This window comes from Acipenser ruthenus, chromosome 18, assembly GCF_902713425.1.
Source record: "Acipenser ruthenus chromosome 18, fAciRut3.2 maternal haplotype, whole genome shotgun sequence".
Classification (NCBI taxonomy): Eukaryota; Metazoa; Chordata; class Actinopteri; order Acipenseriformes; family Acipenseridae; genus Acipenser; species Acipenser ruthenus.
In genome coordinates, this window is record NC_081206.1 from 30627179 (window position 1) to 30650425 (window position 23247).

General features: G+C 40.8%; 2 protein-coding genes across 2 annotated transcripts in view; one reads left to right on the plus strand and one right to left on the minus strand.

Moving 5' to 3' along the window:
* Positions 1–705, minus strand: part of LOC117430571 (protein phosphatase 1 regulatory subunit 36-like) — a 38725-nt gene extending 38020 nt beyond the window's left edge. The window contains exon 1 of the mRNA XM_058991971.1: positions 655–705. The gene's annotated coding sequence lies outside the window, so the exon portion shown is untranslated. The remainder of the gene's footprint in view (positions 1–654) is intronic.
* Positions 706–840: 135 nt separating this feature from the next.
* Positions 841–22521, plus strand: LOC117416693 (placenta growth factor-like). Its single transcript, XM_034028052.3, has 7 exons — positions 841–1611; positions 15817–15847; positions 18039–18235; positions 19101–19177; positions 19329–19358; positions 19725–19784; positions 19887–22521. Exons 1-7 carry the CDS (start codon positions 1546–1548, stop codon positions 19906–19908), a joined length of 483 nt encoding a protein of 160 aa, XP_033883943.3. The 5' UTR covers positions 841–1545; the 3' UTR covers positions 19909–22521.
* Positions 22522–23247: the final 726 nt, after the last annotated feature.

Consider the following 23247-nt stretch of genomic DNA (forward strand, 5'->3'; position numbering starts at 1 on the left):
TGTACTGTGATATTTTGTAACATTTGTAAGTTGCCCTGGATAAGGGTGTCTGCAAATAAATAATAATAATAATAATAATAATAATAATAATAATAATAATAATAATAATAATAATAATAGAACAAGCCACCCACACCCTTGACTACAGTAGAATCGAGAGGGGTCATGAGAATGCTGCATGATGGAAACTGACAGGTGTGTCATTCATCAGCCGATGCCCACTTTCCACAGCGTTACCCACAGAGTGACAGACATTCCTGTGGCGAGGATTAGCGCATGTACGACTGCCAGTGATCCCGACTGCCAGCGAGGGCCTTTTCAAAAGCCCTGACTGACGCCTGAACGTGCTCGGTCACTTTAAAGTGACACGGTGCTATCATATGATTCTTGCACTCGCTAAACCGAACCGACATAATTAATTCAGATCAAAGCATTCATCGCACTGGAAAATCTCAGTGAATATAAAAACGACTGTAGTACTGTATACTATAGTACTGTATATGACATCACGCCTAACTAACTGCCCTGCTAACAGTATTTCCCCGCTTTATTATTAGTCGTATCTGGTTAGCAAGATGTTTGCAACACATTATAACCCGTGTTACCTTAGACTTTTGCCCACAAGAAGCAAGGACCAGATTAGAGAATACTTACTATACATGGCGAGAGACTTGGGTGGCTGACAGCCTGCCCGACAAACCAGAAGCAGAGAGAGAGAGAGAGAGAGAGAGAGAGAGAGAGAGAGAGAGAGAGAGAGAGGAGGAGGAGGAGGAGGAGGAGGAGGAGGAGGAGGAGTTTACTCAAGTTGGAGAAGTAGTCAAATTAGTGGCATGCAACAGCGCTAAGGAATTACATAGCCGTGAACACAAGGAAGGATAAGCAGAGGGAATGAATATCCACATCAATTAGACCGTGGACCCCGCCAAACACAACGGAGTGTTTGCTGTTAAATTGCATTTCTCTTTCATTTTCTCCAAGGAAGGACATGCTTTTTTTTAAAAAAAAATTGCAATATCAATCCATTTTAAGAAGAAACCGTACAGTAAGCAGTAACTGATTACAATAAATCGGTTACTTTTTTGCAGTTTATAATTGATCTGATTCCCGTGTGTCATCGAAGGATCGACATTGCACGTTGAAATATTCCGATTTATTTTTAATTTTTAGAAGAAAACACAAGAAAACAAAACTAATAAAAGATATAAAGGATTTAAAACGAGAGGTTAAATCAAGTCGTTTTTTTAAGGGAAATAAAAACAGATTTGTGAGCAGGGTGTGTTTCTGTATTCTTATTTAAATTTGACTGGACGTGTTCTGAATCATCTTTTTTACAGCGGACTAGTGGGAGCTTCATGTAGGACGTGACGATGTGCCCATTGCTTTCCCACCACGAGTTTATTGAATGGAGAGATAGGAAAAACTGACTTGCACAGCAAATTCACGTAGTTGTATTTAAGTGTATCGTGTCTGCAGCGGTTAACCTCACAACCTCAGTTGGTGGATTTCAAGCGATTCCGTCACCTTTCCTCGGATGAGAAACTCGCAATGAGAATTTTTACGAACATCATCCAGTTGATAGCTGCTCTCCTTATTCAATTTTCACCTGCTCAGGTAAAGAAACTCTTTTTTTATTTTTTGACATTCACTGTTAAAATGATGGCTCTGTCAGATTATATGTTGCATGCAGTTGTTAAATTGACAATATTTCTTTGTGCTGGTTATGGTTGATATTCGCATTGGGTTATATACGCTACTTCGGTATAAACCCAACTGGCAGGCGCTCGTCTCACTGATAAGCTGCTCCTCGTACAGACTATGTCGTGTCTCGTGACCAGTTTTTTAAAGCAGTAACGTGGCCGACCTTGCGTTTGAAATTCGAGAACCCCAAACAATGCACTTTTTTTTATGAATGGCTTACTCTGTACAACACAAAGGCAAACATGATATTTCACGTTTTGTGGTATAACTTGGCTTATTTTATTTGAAGAAACTGCACAAGTAATTCATTTGGTCTATTTTTACAACATTTTGGCTACAAGCCGACTGTTTATATTGAGCAATTGGTAATAGCTGTTGTCTGATATGACTTTTTGTGAATATAAAAATATATAGTCTTTTAACACGACTGCACATAACGAATGATCTCCTAGATTATATATATATATGTCAGTAATCTGTAAAAGCGCCCTTGAGTTGCACAGTTCCTCCTCTCTGCAGACTCTCCTGTTACACTGCTGCGGTGGAACGGCTTCTGTACCACACAAGTTACTGAGTCATCAGGTGGAACGTGCAGTTTTGCATTACTTTGCATTTTGATCGAAGACAGTTATATAGCGCGCAGTGCTCATGCTATGCGTTATCAACAATGGTGCTTTGCGCAGGCGCATTAAACAATCGCATCGCTTTACCTCTTTACTGTAGTTATCCCAATATACATGCTGTATAAAACCAAGGCACACTTGATCTGGTTTCAATATACATGCTGTTTAAAACCAAGGCACACTTGATCTGGTTTCATAAGCTATTTATAGAGTGGTGATCTGTCTGTAAAATGAGAGATTATCACCCCGATGTTCGGAAACCTGCCTAATAATTTCAGATCGTGCTGTTTATGTGGAAATAAATCTCTGCAATATTTGATGCTGCATATCCTACCTGCTCAGTATTCGCTGTTCTTTTTATATAGGCACCTCAGTTATTTGGAGATGTGCCAATCATTGGAGTGACCTAGTTTTGACTTTCCAAAATTTTAATCTGCCAGGTATCTTTCTCCCAGAACTGTCAAGAGCGCATTCTCCACTTTTTAAGCAGCCAAGCATTGTGATCAGTAATACTGGTTTTGGACCAGATGCATAGTACAAACATGACATTGATGAGCTTATTGTGTATTTTATTTAGTTTGAGGGCAGTAAACTGTTGCAATAGCTGCTGAGCATGGCGAAGAATACAAACAAATCCACTGTTCAGTTTGCTGGTTTTGTTAACTTTAAGCCCTTGCCTTATTTATATGGCAGGAGCTGGCAAAGCAGGAGAGACTCTTAATACTCTTCTCATGTTCCAGACAGTACAGTACTAACACTAGTAAGGAAGTACCACCAGAGCAGGTCTAGGCAGTTCACGCCCTGCCATTATGATTAAACGAGATCTACACACAGGCAGAGCGAGTATCTTATGCAGATGTACATAGAGAATAGCTTTCTTCCAGCCCTTATTCATGTGAGCTGATTAATACTGGGAAGCTACCTCATGCATAATGCAGGATTCATGCATAATGCAAGGCTGCAGGGATACTGTATTCTGGAGGTTCTAAAGGGATGGTGAAAGTTTTGTTGCCTTAATAATATAGAACTAAGGGTGGATCTTTGGGCACAATTCCCAGTCAGCTCATGACTTTCAGAATAAGTACAATATGCTTCGCTTGTTCCTGTAAGCAGTGCTTTTGATCCCAATCTTATGTACGCATAATCATAACTGCACCAAATTGCATTAGCTGATAGGACAATCCTCTTTGAATGTGTACCATTTGCATCCATGGTTATTCAGAGAGATAAATACAGTAACTGATGTGTTACTGCAGCAAGGTATAAAGGCAGTGCTTTGCAGGAAAGGGGCCACATGTTTGACACTGCAGACCACCCACTCAGGCCAGCACACTGGGGGCCAATTGAGATGGCTTCAGCATTAAAACGTTCACTTAAAAGCCCCACCTCTGCCCCCCTCAGTGACCGCCACAGTTAAGGAAAGCTCCCCATAGGAATAACAGCTGTTGGGGGTTGAATAACACAGGAGTGGCTCTTCACTGGCCATGTTTGGATACGCTATGCGCGGCCACAAGAAGCTATAGTGGTGCAGCTTGTCAAAGGGTGTCATAAAGGGTTGCTACCTGGTGGGATTTAAATCCCTGTTAAATGGGTTCAAGGACCGGACTGAAGAATGGATGCATGTTTGTATCCCTTGGTTTAAAAGAGAGCTGTATTCATTATGAAAGGAAACAAGCATTACACATGTGCAACCAGCTGGCTCTTTGAGAACTTATCCAACTCACAGATGTGGCTTCATAAGTTTGCAAATACTGTATGAGTCAGTTTCCAACTTCCAGGACTGCTGTTGTGTCTGGAATCCTGGTCCAATGCTATTGGCGTAGTGTCAGTAATAAAATGACATATCTGAACAGCTTGAGAATAGCATTGTTTTGTAAGCCAGTAAAAACTGTAAATGATTGGCTTTTTAATTTTTTTTTTATTGTACGCGTTATTAACTGCTATCGACTATGCCCTTACACTTTGGTGCCCCCTGGGGTTGTACCCTACCTAGTACCACTAATCCTCGGTACAGATCCTGTACAGTTCATTTCCACCGCCACTACCCATTGCTCTGGGGTGCATGTAAGTTCACTGTCAAAACCGTACTGATGCGAGAAAGAATACTAAAGGGGGACATTATACCAATTACTAGAATAGTGGGTGAATCGATAGGTTTCTTTCTGGCTATTCAGTATCACTCTAGTTTGTTTTTTTTCCCAAGGATTTTGTTGACTTGCGTGTATGACGAGCTACTTAATTTGAGACTCCCCAATAACAAACTTTTCCCAGGGGTATACTGTCTAACAGGCCTGTTATGGTGCACCTGTTTGGCCTTGTGCTGATAAAAACAGCGTGACCAGTTCCAGGTTACAGGGAGCCGCTGTCTGTCATTTCTCTGGATAGTAATCCAAAAAAATGATAGGAAGCACCTGTTTGTCTGCTCTGGAACAACACCAGTATCAACGCTGGCCATCTTCCATTTGAAAACAATGCAGACTTTCCGATTCACACGTAAATCCAAGTCGCCAAATGACAGGTGCATCTTCTCTTTAAAAGACATTGCAAAAGCAAGCTGCGTCTCCTTCATTCATTTACTCAGTCTTATTGTGAAGGGAGAGAAACAGCAATGTTACTTCCCCATTGCTAAATGAAACTAAGAATAAGACCCTGTAGGAGTGTATCAGATTTAGTCCTGTTAAGTACAGTCCCTGATGCATTATTTACAGTCCAGTAAACTGAAGAAGCCCTGTAGAAATCTATGCAATGGGTGATAATGCTTATCCAAGGTTGTCTGACTCTATATTCTCTAATTATATTCTCTATATTCTCTAATTATATTCTCTAATTATATTTGATTGCATATGCCCATCTGTTTAGGTGTGGCAATTTATTTGTGAGACAGATACAGAATGCTGAGGCAATTAAGACCACACAATTTCAATTCTGCAGGTTCTTTAACACCTAAACATTAATACTGAGGTAAAGCAGAAAATATTTTTTTTTGGTTTTGAGATGGCCTTGCAATGCGGTTGGTGGTTCATCTTATAACTTGCATTGCTACTAGAACATGCAATCCTGAATTTTAAGACAAGTAGACAGATATCTTGCAGACATGCCTCAATCCTGGCTTGGATGGATTCACTGTTTTTACGGGGTGAGGGAGCAGTTCAATCTCCATGCTCATCCAATCATTTGCCTGGAAGCTGCAACATTCCAGTTTTGCCACAGGGTTGGCATCCCATTCAACTGATGGCAGTGCGTGTGCTTCCATACAGACGCGTCTGTGGTGTGTAAAGTACTGGTCGTATTGTGTAATAGCACTGCTAATGTGTTGAAGCTGTGATTCAAGTACAGGTGCTTCCTTTAGGGTCAGCCATTCAGAAAACAAAACTTTAAAACGACCTTCTGCAACTTCCACATGCTATTATCCCTTACTACTAGGATGAACTATTTATAATTAACAGCATTACAGTGCCTTGGACAAAGCAGCCAGTTCCTGCAGGTGAGCGCCACTGATGACACAGTGTTTTTCAATTGAGGATATCTCGGAAACTGGAGAACCGGTTTGAGTCAAGAACAATTCAATTAATACCCTGTACTAAAACACACACACACACACACACACACATATACAAAGGGGCATTTGATTTTCTTTTTTCCTTCATCGCTAACCATCACTAATTTCTGATGCACTCTATTTACATGTACACTGATAAAGCCTGAATACAGAACACGTTTTACTGTAAATAATAATAATCAGATTAAAAGTTATTGATATGGTTACTGTAATTGCCTAGGACTGCATTCCTAACTGCTGTGTGTATATGTCGCCATTCGAGACATATATAGCTCTTCTCAGTCCGAGCTCATACAAGTGAGTGCATGTGACTACCCGGAGTAACAGGTGTTAATCTCCCCTGCAAATATTGGGAAAGAAGATAACCTCCGGGACATGCCTACCAATCCCATGTCACGCAATGAACACATTACAGATTCACTGACAAAGCTTCTGTTTATACGGCGTGACTTTCATTTACATTTCCCTTACTGACAAGATTCCAGTCACTACAGTGCAAACTCGCTTGTCACGCTGTAGCTTCTTGCAGAGAAAGCTGCTCGCGAACAACATTTTTCTTTTCCTTATTGAAAACAAGAAGTAGCACTAGATTGTGTACAACCTATTGTAATGGATGTTGTGTAGTTTTTAATTGTGTACATTTGGTATATTTGAAATGGACAACCTAGAGTTACCCCTAATATTTTCTTGTTATAATATGTTACTGTGTATATGCTGTGGATATTGGTCATGAATGATGACCTACTTTTCCATGATACAGACCCTGCTATTGTGATATTTATTCCTTGGGGAATGTTACACTGACACTGTTTCATATTATGTCTGTGGCGCCAGATAGGATTTTAAAAAGCACAGAAACCTCAATTGCAAATCTGTCTCGCTCTAACACTGATTAAATAGACAGCAGTGCCATTGCTGTTATATTGCACATTTCACATTGAAGGTTTCTTTAATTTGCCTGAATCCAATATCTTTTTTTTGTGTATGCGATTTTTAGGAATGGCAAATTAACAAGTGAGGCAACAGTACAATGCATTAAACTCCAAAAGGTAAAGACCTAAAAACAGAATGCAGATGCCAAGCTCAGAATGTAAATGACGTGGCAGGAGAGGGGTGAGATGCAGCACATCCTGAGCCCCGGCCTGTGCAGCTCTGAAGGAAGGCTGTAATACTCGCTCCTCTGGGAGAGCAGCCTGTGCAGCTCTGAAGGAAGGCTGTAATACTCGCTCCTCTGGGAGAGCAGCCTGTGCAGCTCTGAAGGAAGGCTGTAATACTCGCTGCTCTGGGAGAGCAGCCTGTGCAGCTCTGAAGGAATGCTGTAATACTCGCTCCTCTGGGAGAGCAGCCTGTGCAGCTCTGAAGGAAGGCTGTAATACTCGCTGCTCTGGGAGAGCAGCCTGTGCAGCTCTGAAGGAAGGCTGTAATACTCGCTGCTCTGGGAGAGCAGCCTGTGCAGCTCTGAAGCAAGGCTGTAATACTCGCTGCTCTGGGAGAGCAGCCTGTGCAGCTCTGAAGGAAGGCTGTAATACTTGTTCCTCTGGGAGAGGGTGCAATTGCAATCAGGAAATAGGAATTGTTCTTTCCCGCACGGAGGTGCAGTGTTCAGGGCTGCAGTCTGAAACCCTTTAATCTCCCATCTGTTGGTAATTTACTGTGGTTTACACAGGGAGTATAGCATTTACTGTAATAGGGCTGACAATTACTCAGACCTTATCGCAGGATTTCTTTGAGCATGGGGGGAAATGAGCTGGAAGAACGCAAATAGCACTTAATGAATTGGGTTAAAGACTGATACCTTTCAGTCCTCCCTTTTGGTTTTTTCAGGATATTCATTAAGAAAAGCAATTATTAAACATTTAATTCCCCAATTCTGGAAATCGTTTCGTTCCACGAACTCATTAGTGGCCACTGTCCTTTTATGAGGATAGACAGATTTGCATGTTCTTCTAGGGAGAAGCATTGCTGCTGACAAAAACTAAATTGTGCTAAACTTGATTTGTAGAACCATACCAAACAACACCGGTATAGAATCCGCCATCAATCTCTCTGCTTGCAATGCAAAGGAATTGTTTACAAGCTGCAATAACAAGTGGTATTATGTATTAAAGTAGCGTGTATTTGTTGTTTATTTGCAACATTTTAAATTAAAAAAATGTATTCACAAGTTCATTTTAGCTATAATGTTTTTTAAAGCTTACAACAACTTGGGTTAGAGCCATCCAAATATACGAAAGCTGTAAAAGAAGGAACCCAAGACTAACCCTACCACTGCCACAGGTGGCCCCCTCCATCCCTGTCACCCTCTCCCCATGTGGAGCTGTGCTCCAGTACACCACAAAAGGGGTGCTGTCAGTGTCTGGCAGCGTGAGCACTGGAGCAGTGGAGTGAGGAGACTTCACAGGGGGGGAGGCCCATGAGAGCCTAGACTGTCCTGCCAGCAGGGCTGAGTGATGTCATCACCTGGCAACGATCACAATTCGTCCAGCCGCTCTCATGCTGACGCTTTGGTCTTCTCAAGTGGCTGTTTAATTAGGACCCCCAGTTTAATAATGGACGGACAGCCTCTGCCTGATTTCTAAGGTGGAACAATTCGGTATGTAGACAGTCACTGTTGTCGTGTCACACTGGAGTGTGTAGTGGGAGCTGTTTAACACTCCTCACATACTTTCAAATGACACCCATGAGAATCTACACAAGCGAGAATAGCTTAAAAATTAATTTTGGTCTGTTGGACAGATTTACTTGGTAATGAGATGAAAAATAAAAATAGGTTGGGTCAAAACATGACACATATCAATCCAAAGACCACGATATGATAAATAAATCAAGGAAACCCTGGAATCACACTATTGCAGCAAATACAAAATAAAAAAAAAATCTGTGCCCAAAAATGAATTCACATAATCTAGTATCCTATTGTACTCGACTGACAGTGTGTTACATTTTCTAGTAACAAGAATATTGCCAGACCTGGAAATTAGAAGTCCAAAACCGAGACACTCGCTTATTGAATCAGAAGCATCAGGAGAAACTAAATACAGAGAGTGACTCCCAGGAGAGCTATGCTAGCACATGATTCAGCAGTGAAGAGTGATGTCCAATGCATCCCGGGATTAGACACCTCGGTATAACAACAGCTCTGCTTTGGTAAGAGGCTTGGTTTAGCGGATTACCTCTTCATGCACCGTATAAGCTCTCTGTCTCTGGCACTGGTACTGTATGTATAATGTGAAACAATCTGAAGCAATACCTCGCTAGTAACATGGTTATGGATAGTGAGGAAAATCAAAGACATTGAATGTTATTTTATATGAGTGGTAACCATTTCCATCTGGGACTCCAATGGCATTTCATTATTGTCTGCCCCACCTTATAGGGGTATGTGTTTTCTCAGATATTGCATGTTTTGTTAAGGGTGTGAGTGATCCTCCCGTCTGGGGCATCAGGACTTGGCTTCATGAAGATACAATAACAAATGAACCTGACGGCGAATGGCTAGTTTTAATCCCAAAACCAAGGGGTGTAAGACAAGGAAACGTAAAACAGAGCCGAGCCTTTGAGCGCTGGAGACAGTTTGTTGACAGAGTATCTGTCAGTCAGGAAACTGCTTTATTTCAACAATATGATTTTTAATCTAACGTTTGGCATTCATCTCCTGGTCTGAAATGGGTCTGAGAACTGGAAGCCAAAAAAACGACCTTTCAGAATCAGAACTTGCCATTTTAGATTTGTGCTGGACAGTGTATTAATGTTCATGACGTGAGATGGGACATGAGAGCGCTGGCAGCAGAAATCGTTTCTACCATTCCAGTTCTCCTAGTGAGGAGGTGGAACAGAGGCAGTCTCAGTCTCTTGCCATGGTAGAGTTTTAAAATGGAGAACAAAACAAAGTTATGTCAACAATTGGTATCTTTCTCACAATAAAGATTTCCCGGTGTTTTCCACTAGATGGCGCTGATAGCTATTCTCCTCTATAGGGTATATATCCTTGGCTGCAGCCACTGCTGTGACTCTAGATATTTAAATTTGAAATCCCCTTGGTAGTTTTTCTAGAAGCTTTGTTTATATGCCCTGACACATCAAAGCCCTGGCACCAATTCCAGACTATAAAACTACACATCTGCACGATTTCCCTTGGGTCTCTCCAGCTTCCTCATAGAATTCCACACAGTTTTAGAAGGAAATGTTTGACATGGTGTTACAGATAGCTCTTTATACAGTAAAAGTGGGGTGACGAAATGTCACAGCATGACTTTTTTCTTGCATAACAAGAAAGAAGAAGAAGAAGAAGAAGAAGAAGAAGTAAAATCATAAAAATCGCTTGGACACTGTGTTTAATAGTTTGACTTGGGCTGTGGTGATTCAATTCCTCGCTCTCTGATATATGCTAACATGGGTCTGTTACCACTGCAGTTTTGCCTCTCTGCTTTACCAATGTAGACATGGTGATGGTCCAAGATACTTACAATCCATGTTAGCAAGTGGAGTTCTATTTGAAGGAACGCTGAATGTAAACTTAATATATTCCTTTCTGAGGACAAAGCCAGGCCAGACATCTTTTATGCGCAGAGCTCCTGAATTCTGTAATCAGTTACCGCGTGACATTCGAAATGCAGCTTCACTGGGTAAAGTCAGACAAATTATTCACAATTACGTTTTTGATCAAATTATAAGCAATCACTGATTAGAGAGAAACGTGCGTGAGAATGTATGTTTGTCTACTTTGTTTCCTGGATCTCCCTTGAAAACAAGCTGGATGTGCCAACTTCAAATATAGGTTAGCTGTAGCAGCTTGGAGACCTCCTGTAAGTCCCAGTGAATCTGAATTTGTCTAATAAGACTTTAGATCTCTGTAAAACCAGTTCATATGCAAATGCAAAAATAAAATCCCATTCTCTATTTATTTATTTGTTGTATCTTGGCAGTTTCTCCACTGTACGAGCATTAAGAGTTAACTAGCACTAGATTACATCATTTGGACTAGTTTGTGATCGCAATGAACAGAGTCTTTGTTGGAGTTGTGTTGAGGTTCCCAGGTATTCCCAACCCCTGATCATTTCGTGATAAGTGCCATGTACTTCCGGAAGACACAGAAAATGCTGGTTGTCGCAGTCCCGAGGGCTTTCTGGAAAAACAAGAAAGCCGGGCGCCCTCGGACGTCAGCAGAGCTTTGTGTGCTTTGTTGCTGAAGCTGACCCCCACCGCGCTGCGGCTGCAGACTGTCTCTCTTTCAGGAACTAGAGAGAAAGTCTTTGCATTGAAATCAAAGGAAATCAACTGGTTCGAGGACTGAAAAAGTCTGAAAAAGAGGACCTTTTATTCCAGGCTCTGTAGTGTCAGTTTGTATGAAAATAATACCATGTCACTTATAAGGTGGAGATCCCAGGACAGGTCAGGATGTACAGAGTTTCTCATTGGGGTATCATTTTAGCCCTAGTTGTTCATACTGAAAGACTGACAGAGTACTGACCTCTTCATATTCCAGATTTGATGACAAAACATCTGGTAATGTACCAGTACCAAAGAAGGTGATAAACTATGGGCCATATCCGGTAAAATATACAAATATGTTAGTATAAGATAAACATAAATCGATATACAATTTAAACGTCTTATCTCTTCATACCCTATCCAGCCCTAGCAGTCCCTTAAAATTTGCTTTGTGTCTGCACCATTTGTAAGAAATAAAGGGAATGGACGATGGATTTTTATCTTCGTCATAACAGAAAATTGGAGGAAATGAACAGCAATTTTCCAAATACTTATGTGTTATTCATTGTTCTGCATACAGACTTTGTATTCATAACAATTGCTGTATATTGGAAGCTGGTATGGAACCAATTTTAATGGAAATGTCTAAGCACATTTTTTACACCCAGGCTGCAGCCAGACCGTTCGTTTTTGACTCACACACTGATCCTGAATGAACTGAAGATCCTCTAGCCCAGGGGTGGGCAATTCCGGTGTCCCTCCCAGCCAAATGTAGTCAGTGAGCCCTGTAAAGACATACTGTACTTACATTATGCTGGGTCACAGCGCTCATGAGTGTGTTCACATTGTACAATCCAATATCACAGTCTGTCATCACAAACCCACTCAGTGGTTAACCACTATTTCCCATCCACTGTATGTTGAATGCTGCATGGAAAGTTAAAAAGTGCCTATGCACAAAATTCCCAGAATTCCCCTCTGACCCTCAGAGTTTACATGTTAAACTAGCAGCCAGATAAACAAACACGTTGTATATTCAGTGTCTGCCTTTTTCTGAGCTACCAGCGCAGGTTGGGTTTTCTTTCCTACATGCTGGTTGTCGGCACTTTGATTTATTTACACAAAGAAATGTAGCGTGCTCATTAGTAATTAGCTGCCTTGGTGACCTCTATGACTAGCACAGCATTAATAACTGTGTTTATTCTAAAGCTAGCCAGATAAAAGCGGCCATGCAAAATACCCTCTCACACAGTAATGAGTACAGTTCATAAGCTATGTTATCAGTCATCATAACGTAGCTTTGTACTGACTTTTCATTCCACTGACGCATCATGTTATCAGAATATACAGACTGAATTTATCTGTCTTAGGGCTCCCTGTTTACACAGTTATGTAAGCTCGTTTTATTAAAGGGGTCATGGTGCGTAAATCTGCCAGGGAACCTTCAACAAAACAGGCTCCCTGGAAAGTGTACAGAACCCACAGACCTTACCAGGCTCATCGCTGATGGCTCTTTCAAAAAGGGGCGTGCTGTTAACCTGTTCCTCCCCTGGTCTGGAAGCCATTCTAACTGCATTGCAGACATACCCAGAGTCACCACCGGTATGTGTGAAGAAATATGTGTGAAGTTAAGGGAATTAGAAAAGGCTGTGCATGAACTTGGAGGTATGATCCTCTATTAATGTGTTTTGGATGGGTATCTTAAATCGGCTTTATCTGTTTCTGTTCTCCTAATCTATACTGGTGTCAGACCAGGAGCAACACATTCTGTGGCATGGACATTGTCTTAGACAGCAGAGCTGCCAGTAGTTCAGGAGTGATAGCACTGGAGTCAGTCAACAAGTTGTTTTTGTATTCTTAATGATTGATTTCATATTGATTTACTGGGATATATGCAAGTACATACAAAGTTGTGCCTGGTACTATAGTGTGCAACACATGCAGTAGTGCAAGTCTGTCCTGTGAGTATTTTCAAAGCTTTCCAGTCAGTTGTACGGTCTGTAGGAAGTCCTGAAAGGCTCTGCACAACATTTTTAAAACCAGTTGTTTTATGAGCCGTCCTGTGTATAAGAAAGCTTAACTCCTCTTGGGAGACTGGTGGGAATATGTCCTTGTTGGCGAGGTCAGACACGCTGGTAGAGACAGTAAGGCAGGGAAGTAGGGGGGTGGAGTGGTTGTGACATTTGTGACTGCCTGGCAACCAGTGGAAACTTTGGCCTTTTTCCACTGTTTGGTTTCAAACAGAAATTCCCTTGAGAAAGGTATGGAACAATCCCAAAACATTAAGAAACTGGCTGTTAAGAACAAAAGAGCGAAAGTAGAGATTAAAACGATAAAGAACCCACTTCACGTCATGCTTAGTTCCGCTCCTCCTGAGCAGCTCGGAGCGCTACAGAGCAGGTGTCATCAGTGATCCGAGTGAGTGGAGCAATTCTCACTGTGAGCCGCTCCGTTACTTAACGCACCCAGTATGTCACAAATGATCTGTTATCAGAGCAAGAGAACCAGTGGGATGGCTTTCCTTTGGTGTAGCTATGCAAACAAGGCTGTTTGGATGTACTGCCATCACCGAGCCAGTGATTCAATCCAGACTGCAAACTGGTATGTGTGCATTTAAAGCTGCCTCTCTTTTGACCCCAAGCCCCATTTGCATTTGTTTGTGCTTATTCCGATGAGGCTTGGTGCCGATGTCTTCTCTATATTCCCTATCCCACATTCCCTGCAGTCCTGCCTTCAGTCTGCCCTGCAGGGTCCTCCTTCTTCTCCATACTGTTTCCTCGTCTTCTTTTCTGCCCCCAAAGGTGTCCACTGGCTACTGTGCTGAATTGTTTGGTGCTTTTTGTGCTATTGAGTACTTAGGGCTAAAACGAGTCCACCTTGTGACTGAAGCCACAGAGACGAAAGACTAGTGCATCAAGCCACATAGATTTGTTTTCTGTTTCAATATACTATCACTGCAAAAAAATGTATTGCATATATCCTCTCGGAGACGAGACAGAAGTAGGCTGAAGATCAGTTGTGTAAAGAATGGGAGTGGCACCGTGGGAGCAGCAGATTCATGTCAAATAAAATCCTTGACATTTAAGTGCAATCCAAACACTTGGTGAGCAGCCCCTAGCTTGTGAAAGCACCGGCTTTAGATAGTAATGAGAGCTGTGGTACCCTTAACGAAATCTGGAGATCCTTCACCCTGTTATTTTAATGCATTGCTGAATCAGCCCCTCTTAACATTTCTACCTGATGTATGTACTCAGATAAGCTTTCCTCATGCTGGTGGTCTCCACACTGCAAAGTCTTCTTCGCATGTTATTCGTCGCTAGCTGTTTGTTATCTTCCCACGCTCCACGTTTATCTGCTGTGTAGTCTGAGCTACTCCTTGAGCCACTTTCAGATATAAAGGGTTGTGCCAGCCACCTAATCCGACTGGAATTTACCAGGCTGCCCTGGAAAAGGTCAGGGAAAGAGGGAGATAGCAGCCAGACAGTGACTACAAGCCACCCTTTAATGAAAGGGAACATTTGAAATGCTTTCAATTGAATTCTAGTCATTCCCAGAATGATTTAAGATGTATGCAACCTTTCTGCTCGTTGGAAATCCTGTAAGAGTTGAACAAAAAAAAATGCTTTTCAGCAACGGGGTTACCATAGAACTGCTTCAAGTCAAAGTATACATTTCTGTGCCCTTTTAAATGTCCTCTTTTTTTAAATACAGCTTACCAGTATTATACACTACACTCGTAATCTGGGTCTTATTACAAGCCTCTTTCATTTGAACTATATTTCAATCAACCCTCTGTAAAATACAAATATGATTCCCTTGAAATAAATCCCTTTTCCTTACCTTCACCCATTTTTAAAAAGCATGCTTTTTCATCATATTGATCAACATAGAAAAAGTGACTCAAAGATAATTCTTTTGAAAAAATAGAGTTAATAAGAGTGTGTAGCCCGTGTATTGAGAGGGACAACAGATTTTCTCTCGCACCCCTAACCCTAACCCTAACCCTAACTACTGACAACCTGCTAATGATCACTTCTATAAATGTTACTGAGTGATACTATTGGATAAATCTTAATAACGTGAAAGCATGAGGGAGCACTGGCAAGCATGGAGAATAACATGCAAGCATTAGAGATCATGGCTAATCTCAGCCAATCCCAGTGTGCATCGTGCAGCACTCTATGTGTGTGGGTACAGCTGCAACATTTCCATTCAGGTTCACCATGAAAAACTGTGTAATAAGAACGAGGATTACTCATGGGTCAAGGAAGCCAAGTATGGGCAATAAGCACACAAGTGCAGTGAAATATAGTGGAAAGTGGCAGCTTTTTATGGAAGCTCTGGGAAGAGGAAATGTGCACTACCTTCGTGCCAATTAGCCCTCGAGTTTATAGAGGTCATATGTATTTCCTTTCTATTTTATTATTTATAATGCTGCCGTGGGAGTTTGCAGAGGAAAAAAACATTGCATAAGAGGAAATAAGTCCATAAAAATATATACAATAAAGAAAAGCTTTTTAACCTAAAAAGGGGGGGGGGGGGGGGGGTGGCTTGTTAAATAAAATATGTGTGAACCTGGCTGATTTCAAGGGATCCATTCCAATTCTAACTCCTATCAAAATGTTTTATGCTTTAGTGCCACTAGAGGGCGTGTATCACAATGGGCTTCCAGTAAAAGAAAGTGGTTATCATTTACTGTTGTTTTTGTTTTTTTTCTTGTTACAGACTTCTTCTAGAGCAAACGGTACTTCTGAAGGTAAGTTCATTTCAAATATATGACACACGTTCATTGTATTATGTGTGATAAGAGTGCTGATCTGTATCTATTTACAGTGGGTCAATGTTCCAAACAAAGCAGGGTATCAGAAGGCCTTGTTTGAGAATGTTTAAGCTTGTCCACATTGGTCTTTCAGTGGTGCGCATGATAGACATGCTTCTTGAAACAGCGTTGCACAATATAATGATAGGCAGGATCAGTTACACTATGAAAAATGTGGAGCAATTTGGCCAAAGCACATACTGTACATTTTCACTCCCACAGCAAGAAACCAAAAGGTGTAGCATACAGTGCTTGTATTGAAAGAAATGTACAGTCACTTTATCCCAAGAGAACTTCATTTAATTCTGCCTACATATAAACCCACCATGAAAAAAACCAGAAGTTTACTGTGGTAAAGCAAAAGCGAATCAAAACATTGTAAAATAATAATAGTTAACAATGGGAAATCCATGCAAAACTGTAAAATGGCCTTGCAAATGTACTGTGATCATTTTTATAAGGGGAAATAGTACTTCATTGTTAATGGTACTTTAGATTAAGAATAGAGCCATTTCCATTATTCTTTTTTTTTTTAAGTACTAATGAAATGCTGTATTCATATTTTAATGACAGGCATGCCAGCACACTATTAGAATGCTGTTGCATGCCAGTCAGTAAAAGTAATACTAATAAAAAAAATAAGTGTTTGAAGTGTCAAAGCTGGAGGTCAGGATTTATTAGATTCTGGGTCTCAAGCCGAGTGTATGAAATGAAGAATGTAAATACTGTACAGTGAAGCTTAATGTAAAAAAAAACAAAAAAACACAGCTCTGGCAGACTGCTTTGACATGCAAAGATTTTACTAATAAGCAAAACAGACGCTGTTTGCTTAGACATTAAAAACGTCCTTCCTGGCCTGACCGCTGCTGTCTAAAACTCTCTCTATACGTCTTTTGTACTTCATCCAGCGTGGCGTCACGAGGATTTAAGGCTTAGGGGGGTCACTGCCTCCAGGATATTGAGCTCCATTCTCTCACCTAGTTGTCTGGATTGGAAACCACTAACAAAGTTTCACCTTCATCGCACTCCCACTAGCCTCACTGTTGTCCAGTTCTGTATACGCAAACCTAGTAGATTATCACTCCATCCCGCCGCAGTGTTTTCAAACTCATTGTGAAACTGCAATTCCAGGGGGACTGCTGGCTTAACCTCTTTGGGTTATGCTGATGTTTTCAAAACAGTTATTACAGGGTCACATTGATATTATCAGTAATACTTCCATGCATAACAGAAAACAGGAAATGCTCCAGTTGCCTAAATAGGTTTATTCTGCAAAACAGGATATACATCAGTGCATGGATCTGACCTTAAACCCCTTCAGACCTTAAAAAAAAATGTGTTGCATAAGCTATTTTGCGCAGTTGGGTTGGTGTAGAAGTGATACAGTAAATCCTGGGACCCTTATACAAGTTTACCGTGGTTTTGTTGCGTTTGATTTTTCCAGTTTCCCCCCATACTTTCCCCATGGTTACACTCTGCATTTCCCATAGTTTACCCTGGTTTGCCATGTTTATGAATGTGATTTACCATGCCTCACTATTCTTTCCAATGCTTACCTATGATTTACCATGCTTTCACTGAAGGACAGTACAAGCCTGAGGTCCCACACAGTCACAGATGCTGTTTGCAGTCCATACCCAGCTCAGTCATGGGCAGAGATCACACAGTAACATGCATTCTTATTTCTTGTAAGTTTGTTATTCATTAACTAAAAACATAGGTAAGCCTTGTGAAGAGTAGCGAAGTATGGTAAACCATATTATTAAGGATGGCATAAGGGTAAACTATGGTAAATGCATAATATAACCATGGGAAAGGCATGGTAAAACTTCACAAATACCGTACATAAATATCGTGGGAAACTTTTATAAGGGCAGCTAACAGACTAGATATCTGTCGATATGCTTGTGTTTCAATATCTGAAGCGCTGTGGTTTAGGGTGACCGTATGACTCCATGTTCAGCAGGACAGTTCAGTGCATTCTGGTACCTTTTACCTGTCTCAGTTACATTTCACAGAAGGACTGCACTTACCAGAATGCATTGGGGTGTGAGTCAGTTAAAAAGCCTGACCTGTGCCAGTGTACCTGGAGTCCTATGGTAACCCCGCTGCTGTGTGTGTGTTGCAGTGATGCTCTTCGGGGAGGTGTGGGGTCGGAGTTTCTGCCGCACCATTGAGAAGCTGGTGGAGGTGGTGCAGGAGTACCCTGCTGAAGTGGAGCACATCTTCAGCCCTGCCTGCGTGCCGCTGTGGCGCTGTGCCGGGTGCTGCGGGGACGAGAACTTGGAGTGCGTGCCCACAGATACCTACAACGTTACCATGCAAGTAAGACACGCCCGCGCGGCCTGCAACAGCGCGCCACGCTGCTTCTGTTTGGGGTTCCTGAAACTGTTTTTAGAGATGTGTTTTTTTCTGCTCTTCATACTAACCCTAAAACCTCAATGTCAGTATTAAAATCAGGTGGATTTACTTGACATTACAGGATGGGATGCAGTACTGCCGCCGTTTGGATTATAGAAAGCCCATTTAGACACATTGCATCACACTGCAGTTAGCACAGGATCCAAGCAGGTTAGACTCATGAATACATCAATATTTTCAAACTTTCCAAACAATAGCACTTCTATGTGTAGGAAACTTTAATTAAACTTCTGTGGGGGGGGGGTATGGAATCTGCATTAACAAAGTCAGATTCGCTCTGCTCAGTCCTCAACATATTTTCCCAGAATTAAAAAGATGTTTAACATTCCTCTGGAACAAAGACTCTGCAGCTGCTGATAGCAGTATGACATGAGTGGCTCTGGACACGTCACAGTGCAGGGAATCCTATTGCAGAATCCAGTTCTGTTTTAATGATGTAGTAGAGCATGCTGCAGTAAAAGATGGAGTGTTTGTCTTATTTAATAAGAATGTTGTATAAATGAAATGCACACCCCGAACGCTGTGCTAGGGGACAGTGTGTGATCCTGTGGTCTAATCTGGGGTCACGCTAAAGGATCTCCGCTCTCAAGGAAGTGTGTGGTAATACAATGTGTGCGATCCTGGTGGTGAGGGTGCAGAGACTTTACCTAACCTTGAAATGAGGCTTCAGTCAGCCCCATCCATATCACAGGCTCCACTTTGGTAAGGGTTCGAATGGGGTGAAGTCACATGAGCTGAGGAATTCTGATTTCTCTTTCTTTCTTATCAGCTCTTGAAAATCAAGCCAGCTGAGCGACGGGAGTATGTTGAAATGACATTTATTGAGCATCAGAGATGTGAATGTAGGTAAGAAACTATTTTTTCCTGTTCCTTTGTGGTTAATAATAATAATAATAATAATAATAATAATAATAATAATAATAATAATAATAATAATCCCTGTAGTCTAATAGCCATCTAATATTTTCACTGGTATATTTTTTGTTCTTGTTCCCAGACCCAGAAAGGACACCTTTAAAAATGAAAGGTAAATAGATTTCCTTTCTATTTTTCATACAGGAGTTCTTTATGTTGTGGGTTTATAATGGGATTTTCATATGGGAATTAATAAGGTTAATGTCCTGGCAACTAGGATAAAACATACACAGGTCTAACACATCCTGGGAACCACCGGATGAGTTTCAACTCACTCTTCCCCATACTGTGCATGCTGCTCACCTGGTAGTGTCACACTTGATTGCCTAAGCTATATCTTGGGAAACCACTTATCCGATTTTGATGAAACCACGCGCGGATATTTGTTAGAAATGTTATAGTACTGACTCCTGTGGTGTGCTGTTTAAATCTGTGGTGAGGGATTTGTCTGGTACTAACACGCCTTGTTTAATTACAGGAGAAAATCGAAGAAGGGGAGGAGAAGAAAAGAAAAACAGAAAACAAAAGACTGCGACACGTAAGTGTACAGTCACTGCACACAAACTCCATTCATATCTGTTCTAATAACACAGACAAGCAACCTTCATTCTAATGTGTTGTGTCCCCCCCTCCCCCATAGGTGTCAACCTCCTCGCAGGTAACTGAAGTGCCACCAGGGGGACACAAAGCATCTTTTCTCCAGTATTTATTTTCCAGTCAGAGTAATGATGTTGGTAATCTTCTCAGCACTTTTAAGAAATGGTGCATTCCTCGTTGAGTGCTGAGCTGCAGGAACGCTATAGCGGATGAAGGACTGAATAACTTTTCACAAGCAGATACGTTTAAGAGGTTCCGCCCCCCTCCGCTGCAACGGACACCCATTGACTTGCCCGGGAAGATGTGCTACACATCGCGAGAGACCGAGCTCGGAAGTTATAAAAAGTATATTTGAGATGACTGAAAACTTTCTCTTTCTAAACAATTTTCAATTCCCCAACCCTTGTGAAAACTGCAAAAGTCTATTCTTTTTTATGTTTTGTAATATATAAAAAAAACACACCTAGATAGAGAATTTATGATTTTGTGCATTCTTTTTTTAATGAAAAGACGCAGTATCATTTTACTTATTTTCATTTGAAAGGCTTTACAAACATGTAAACCTGTACTTACCAGGAACTTGGTTGTTAAAAAAATAAAAACTGAAAACATGTGCATTCTGTCATCAGGCCACTGGGTTAAAAGTGAATACAATAACATGCCCCTCAGCTGTTGCTGGGTACTTACTGTACACTTAGATCTTAATGTTCCCAGGTATAATTCTTGCATGGGATTTATATACATCAATTGGTGTTTCTCTGTCATTTCCCATCAAATTGATAAACCAGCTGCAAAGCTGTACTGTAGAGAAGTGCAAATCTCGTTCATGAGTGAGTAGGATCACTAGGATCAACAAATAAGACTAAGCTTATTTGCTAAGCAGAGATGGTAATAAGACTCCTATTGCATAGCAGCTTCACCCATTCAAGGTTTTAATACAAACTTGATTAGCCACGGTGTATAGGTAACAAGCTCAGGTGCGTCTTATTAAACAGATAGTAAAACCAGGAATGGATCAAACTGCTATGCAATGGGAGTCTCATTTCCATCCCTGCTAAGGGTTACTTTATGCCAAAACTTTACAGTAGCAGTGACCCAAATCAACTTTCAAAAAACTGAATAAAAAGAAAGGAGATGAACTATTCTACAATGATTGATAGAGTGAATAGCTTGTATTAACTAAGCTTTATCAAGACGACAAACTCCCTCTTAAAATTACAAAGGGGTGGCGCCATCTAGTGGTACTTATGTACCACTGAGGCTGGGGACAGGCAATCAGCCAGTCTCTGTCAAAAAAAACAGACCAGTTGTTTTTTTTATTTTACATATAAAACACTGTATTCAGGTAAGGGTTGAGGAGCAGCGGCTGGTCTTAGCTGGATATTTCTAGGTAGCTATACATTTTCAATCTAGGTAGTTCTGGAATGGATCCCGTGTCAAATGAAAAGCAATCCAATAAGATGCATCTGTATTTATGAAGTTTTTTTTTTTTTTTTTAATTAAATCTTCTACTTCCTGTAAACAAAACTATAAATGAATGTTGTTGTTTTTGGCTACAGGCAAACCCAGAATATTTTCAATATTTTTACTTCATGGAGGTAACACTTGTATTTTTTAACAAACACTTGATATGATTTTTTGTCCAGCACGATGCAGGATGACGACACAATGTTGATGCTTGGTATCCATGACAACCTTGTCAAGACTTGGATCGCATGTCTACAGTGTTTGTTTGTTTTGTTTTATGTACTGCATTTTAATTTGCAGATGTTGGATTGGACAGATTTCCATTTTTAACAAGTAAAGAATAGATGTCTTACCATGTGTAGTCTGTCTCCAAACGCTGCATGACTGATCTACCAGCAGCATTCATTCACTTCTGCTGCTTGACCATAGAGAATCCCAGCATTGCTAACACTGACAGGGTTTGCATAGCGAGGGAGAATTTCTCATGCAGGCATAGCAATTATAAAACTGATTTTACATCAGCTGCAGCTTAGACAAGTTCTCCCTTGAAACGATGGGACAGAAATCGAAGGGAAGAGCTCACTGAAGATTATTGTGCGGTTGTGAATTAGGTTGTGAAACCAGCCTAACGTTGCCAGAAATGTTATTATGCAAAGGAAGTATTGAAAGGCATCTTCACTCTGAAGTCATGAAATATTGATGCTAAAATGTAAAATCATGCCAATGAATTACACTAAATGTATTTTTTAACTATTGTAACTTGTTAAACATATATTAATTAGTCACACCTAGAACTTTATAATTTATATTTTAAATTTTAGGGTTTTTTTATTGAAGAAAAAGCAGTGAGTGTGTGGACCAAAAAAGGCAGTGGACCACACTTTATACAACTAAAACACTAAAACAATGTGCTTGAAACTGCAGTGAGCTGCACATTAACTTAATGTGCGGTAAAGGGACAGGAAATCATTACACATTGTAAACATCTTTGTACAATTGTTTTTTTTTTTTTTTTGTTGTTTGTTTTTTTTGACAAATTGCACAGGAGATTGAAATGGTTTTGCAGGAACTATTTACAAGCAGGTAAACTTGTGACATTCTGACCTATGGAAGAATAACTATTGTAAATAATTGACTACCTGGAAAGTCTGTGTCTATAATGTATATTGTATATAAATGCATTACTGTTAATAAAAATACAATATATTTAATCAGTGTTGAGGGTTTTTGAGTCATTCTGAACAGGGATCAAGTGCTGTCTTCACATCATTGTCATATTTGGCCAGATTGATAAGGTATGTGTGACAAAATACACATTTTACAAATCCAAGAATGATGCAGAATAAAAGTGACACCTGCATAGGTATCTTACAGGGCAAACAGAAGCAACATTAGGGAGACAGAAACATGTACTGTAGCAGGTACAGCTAGAGGTGCTTACTGACTTCCTCCATTCCAGAACATTACCATTTCACAATTCACCCTCAATATACACAGCTAGTGATGTGGCATTTTTTAAATGTAGTGTTCTAGCTGGTACATGCAGTAAATGCTCAGGAAAGCGCGTTGTTATTGTAGGATATGAGTCTATCAATGAAGCAGCTCGTTACAGTGCAGCAAAGGGAATATCCTGACACTTTTGGCCAGGAACCAATTGGCAACGAAAGTGCAGACTGTAGGGATTTCTGGAGCCAAACAAGTAATAACTTCGAGGGAGCGCGTCCTTGGAACAAACATTGCCGTTGACATGACGAGGGGGGTATTTTCTTTTAATGACAGTCTTTCCCTTTCTTTTGTCAGTGGCGCTGGTTCAAATTGAGACCAGACCATCCTAAAGAGGAGTGAGTGTATGTTATCATGCTGCACGTCCCTCACGTTTTTAGATTGTAACCAATCGGAGAGCTAAAAAGCAACAAAAGGGCGGGCTTACCCTTCTG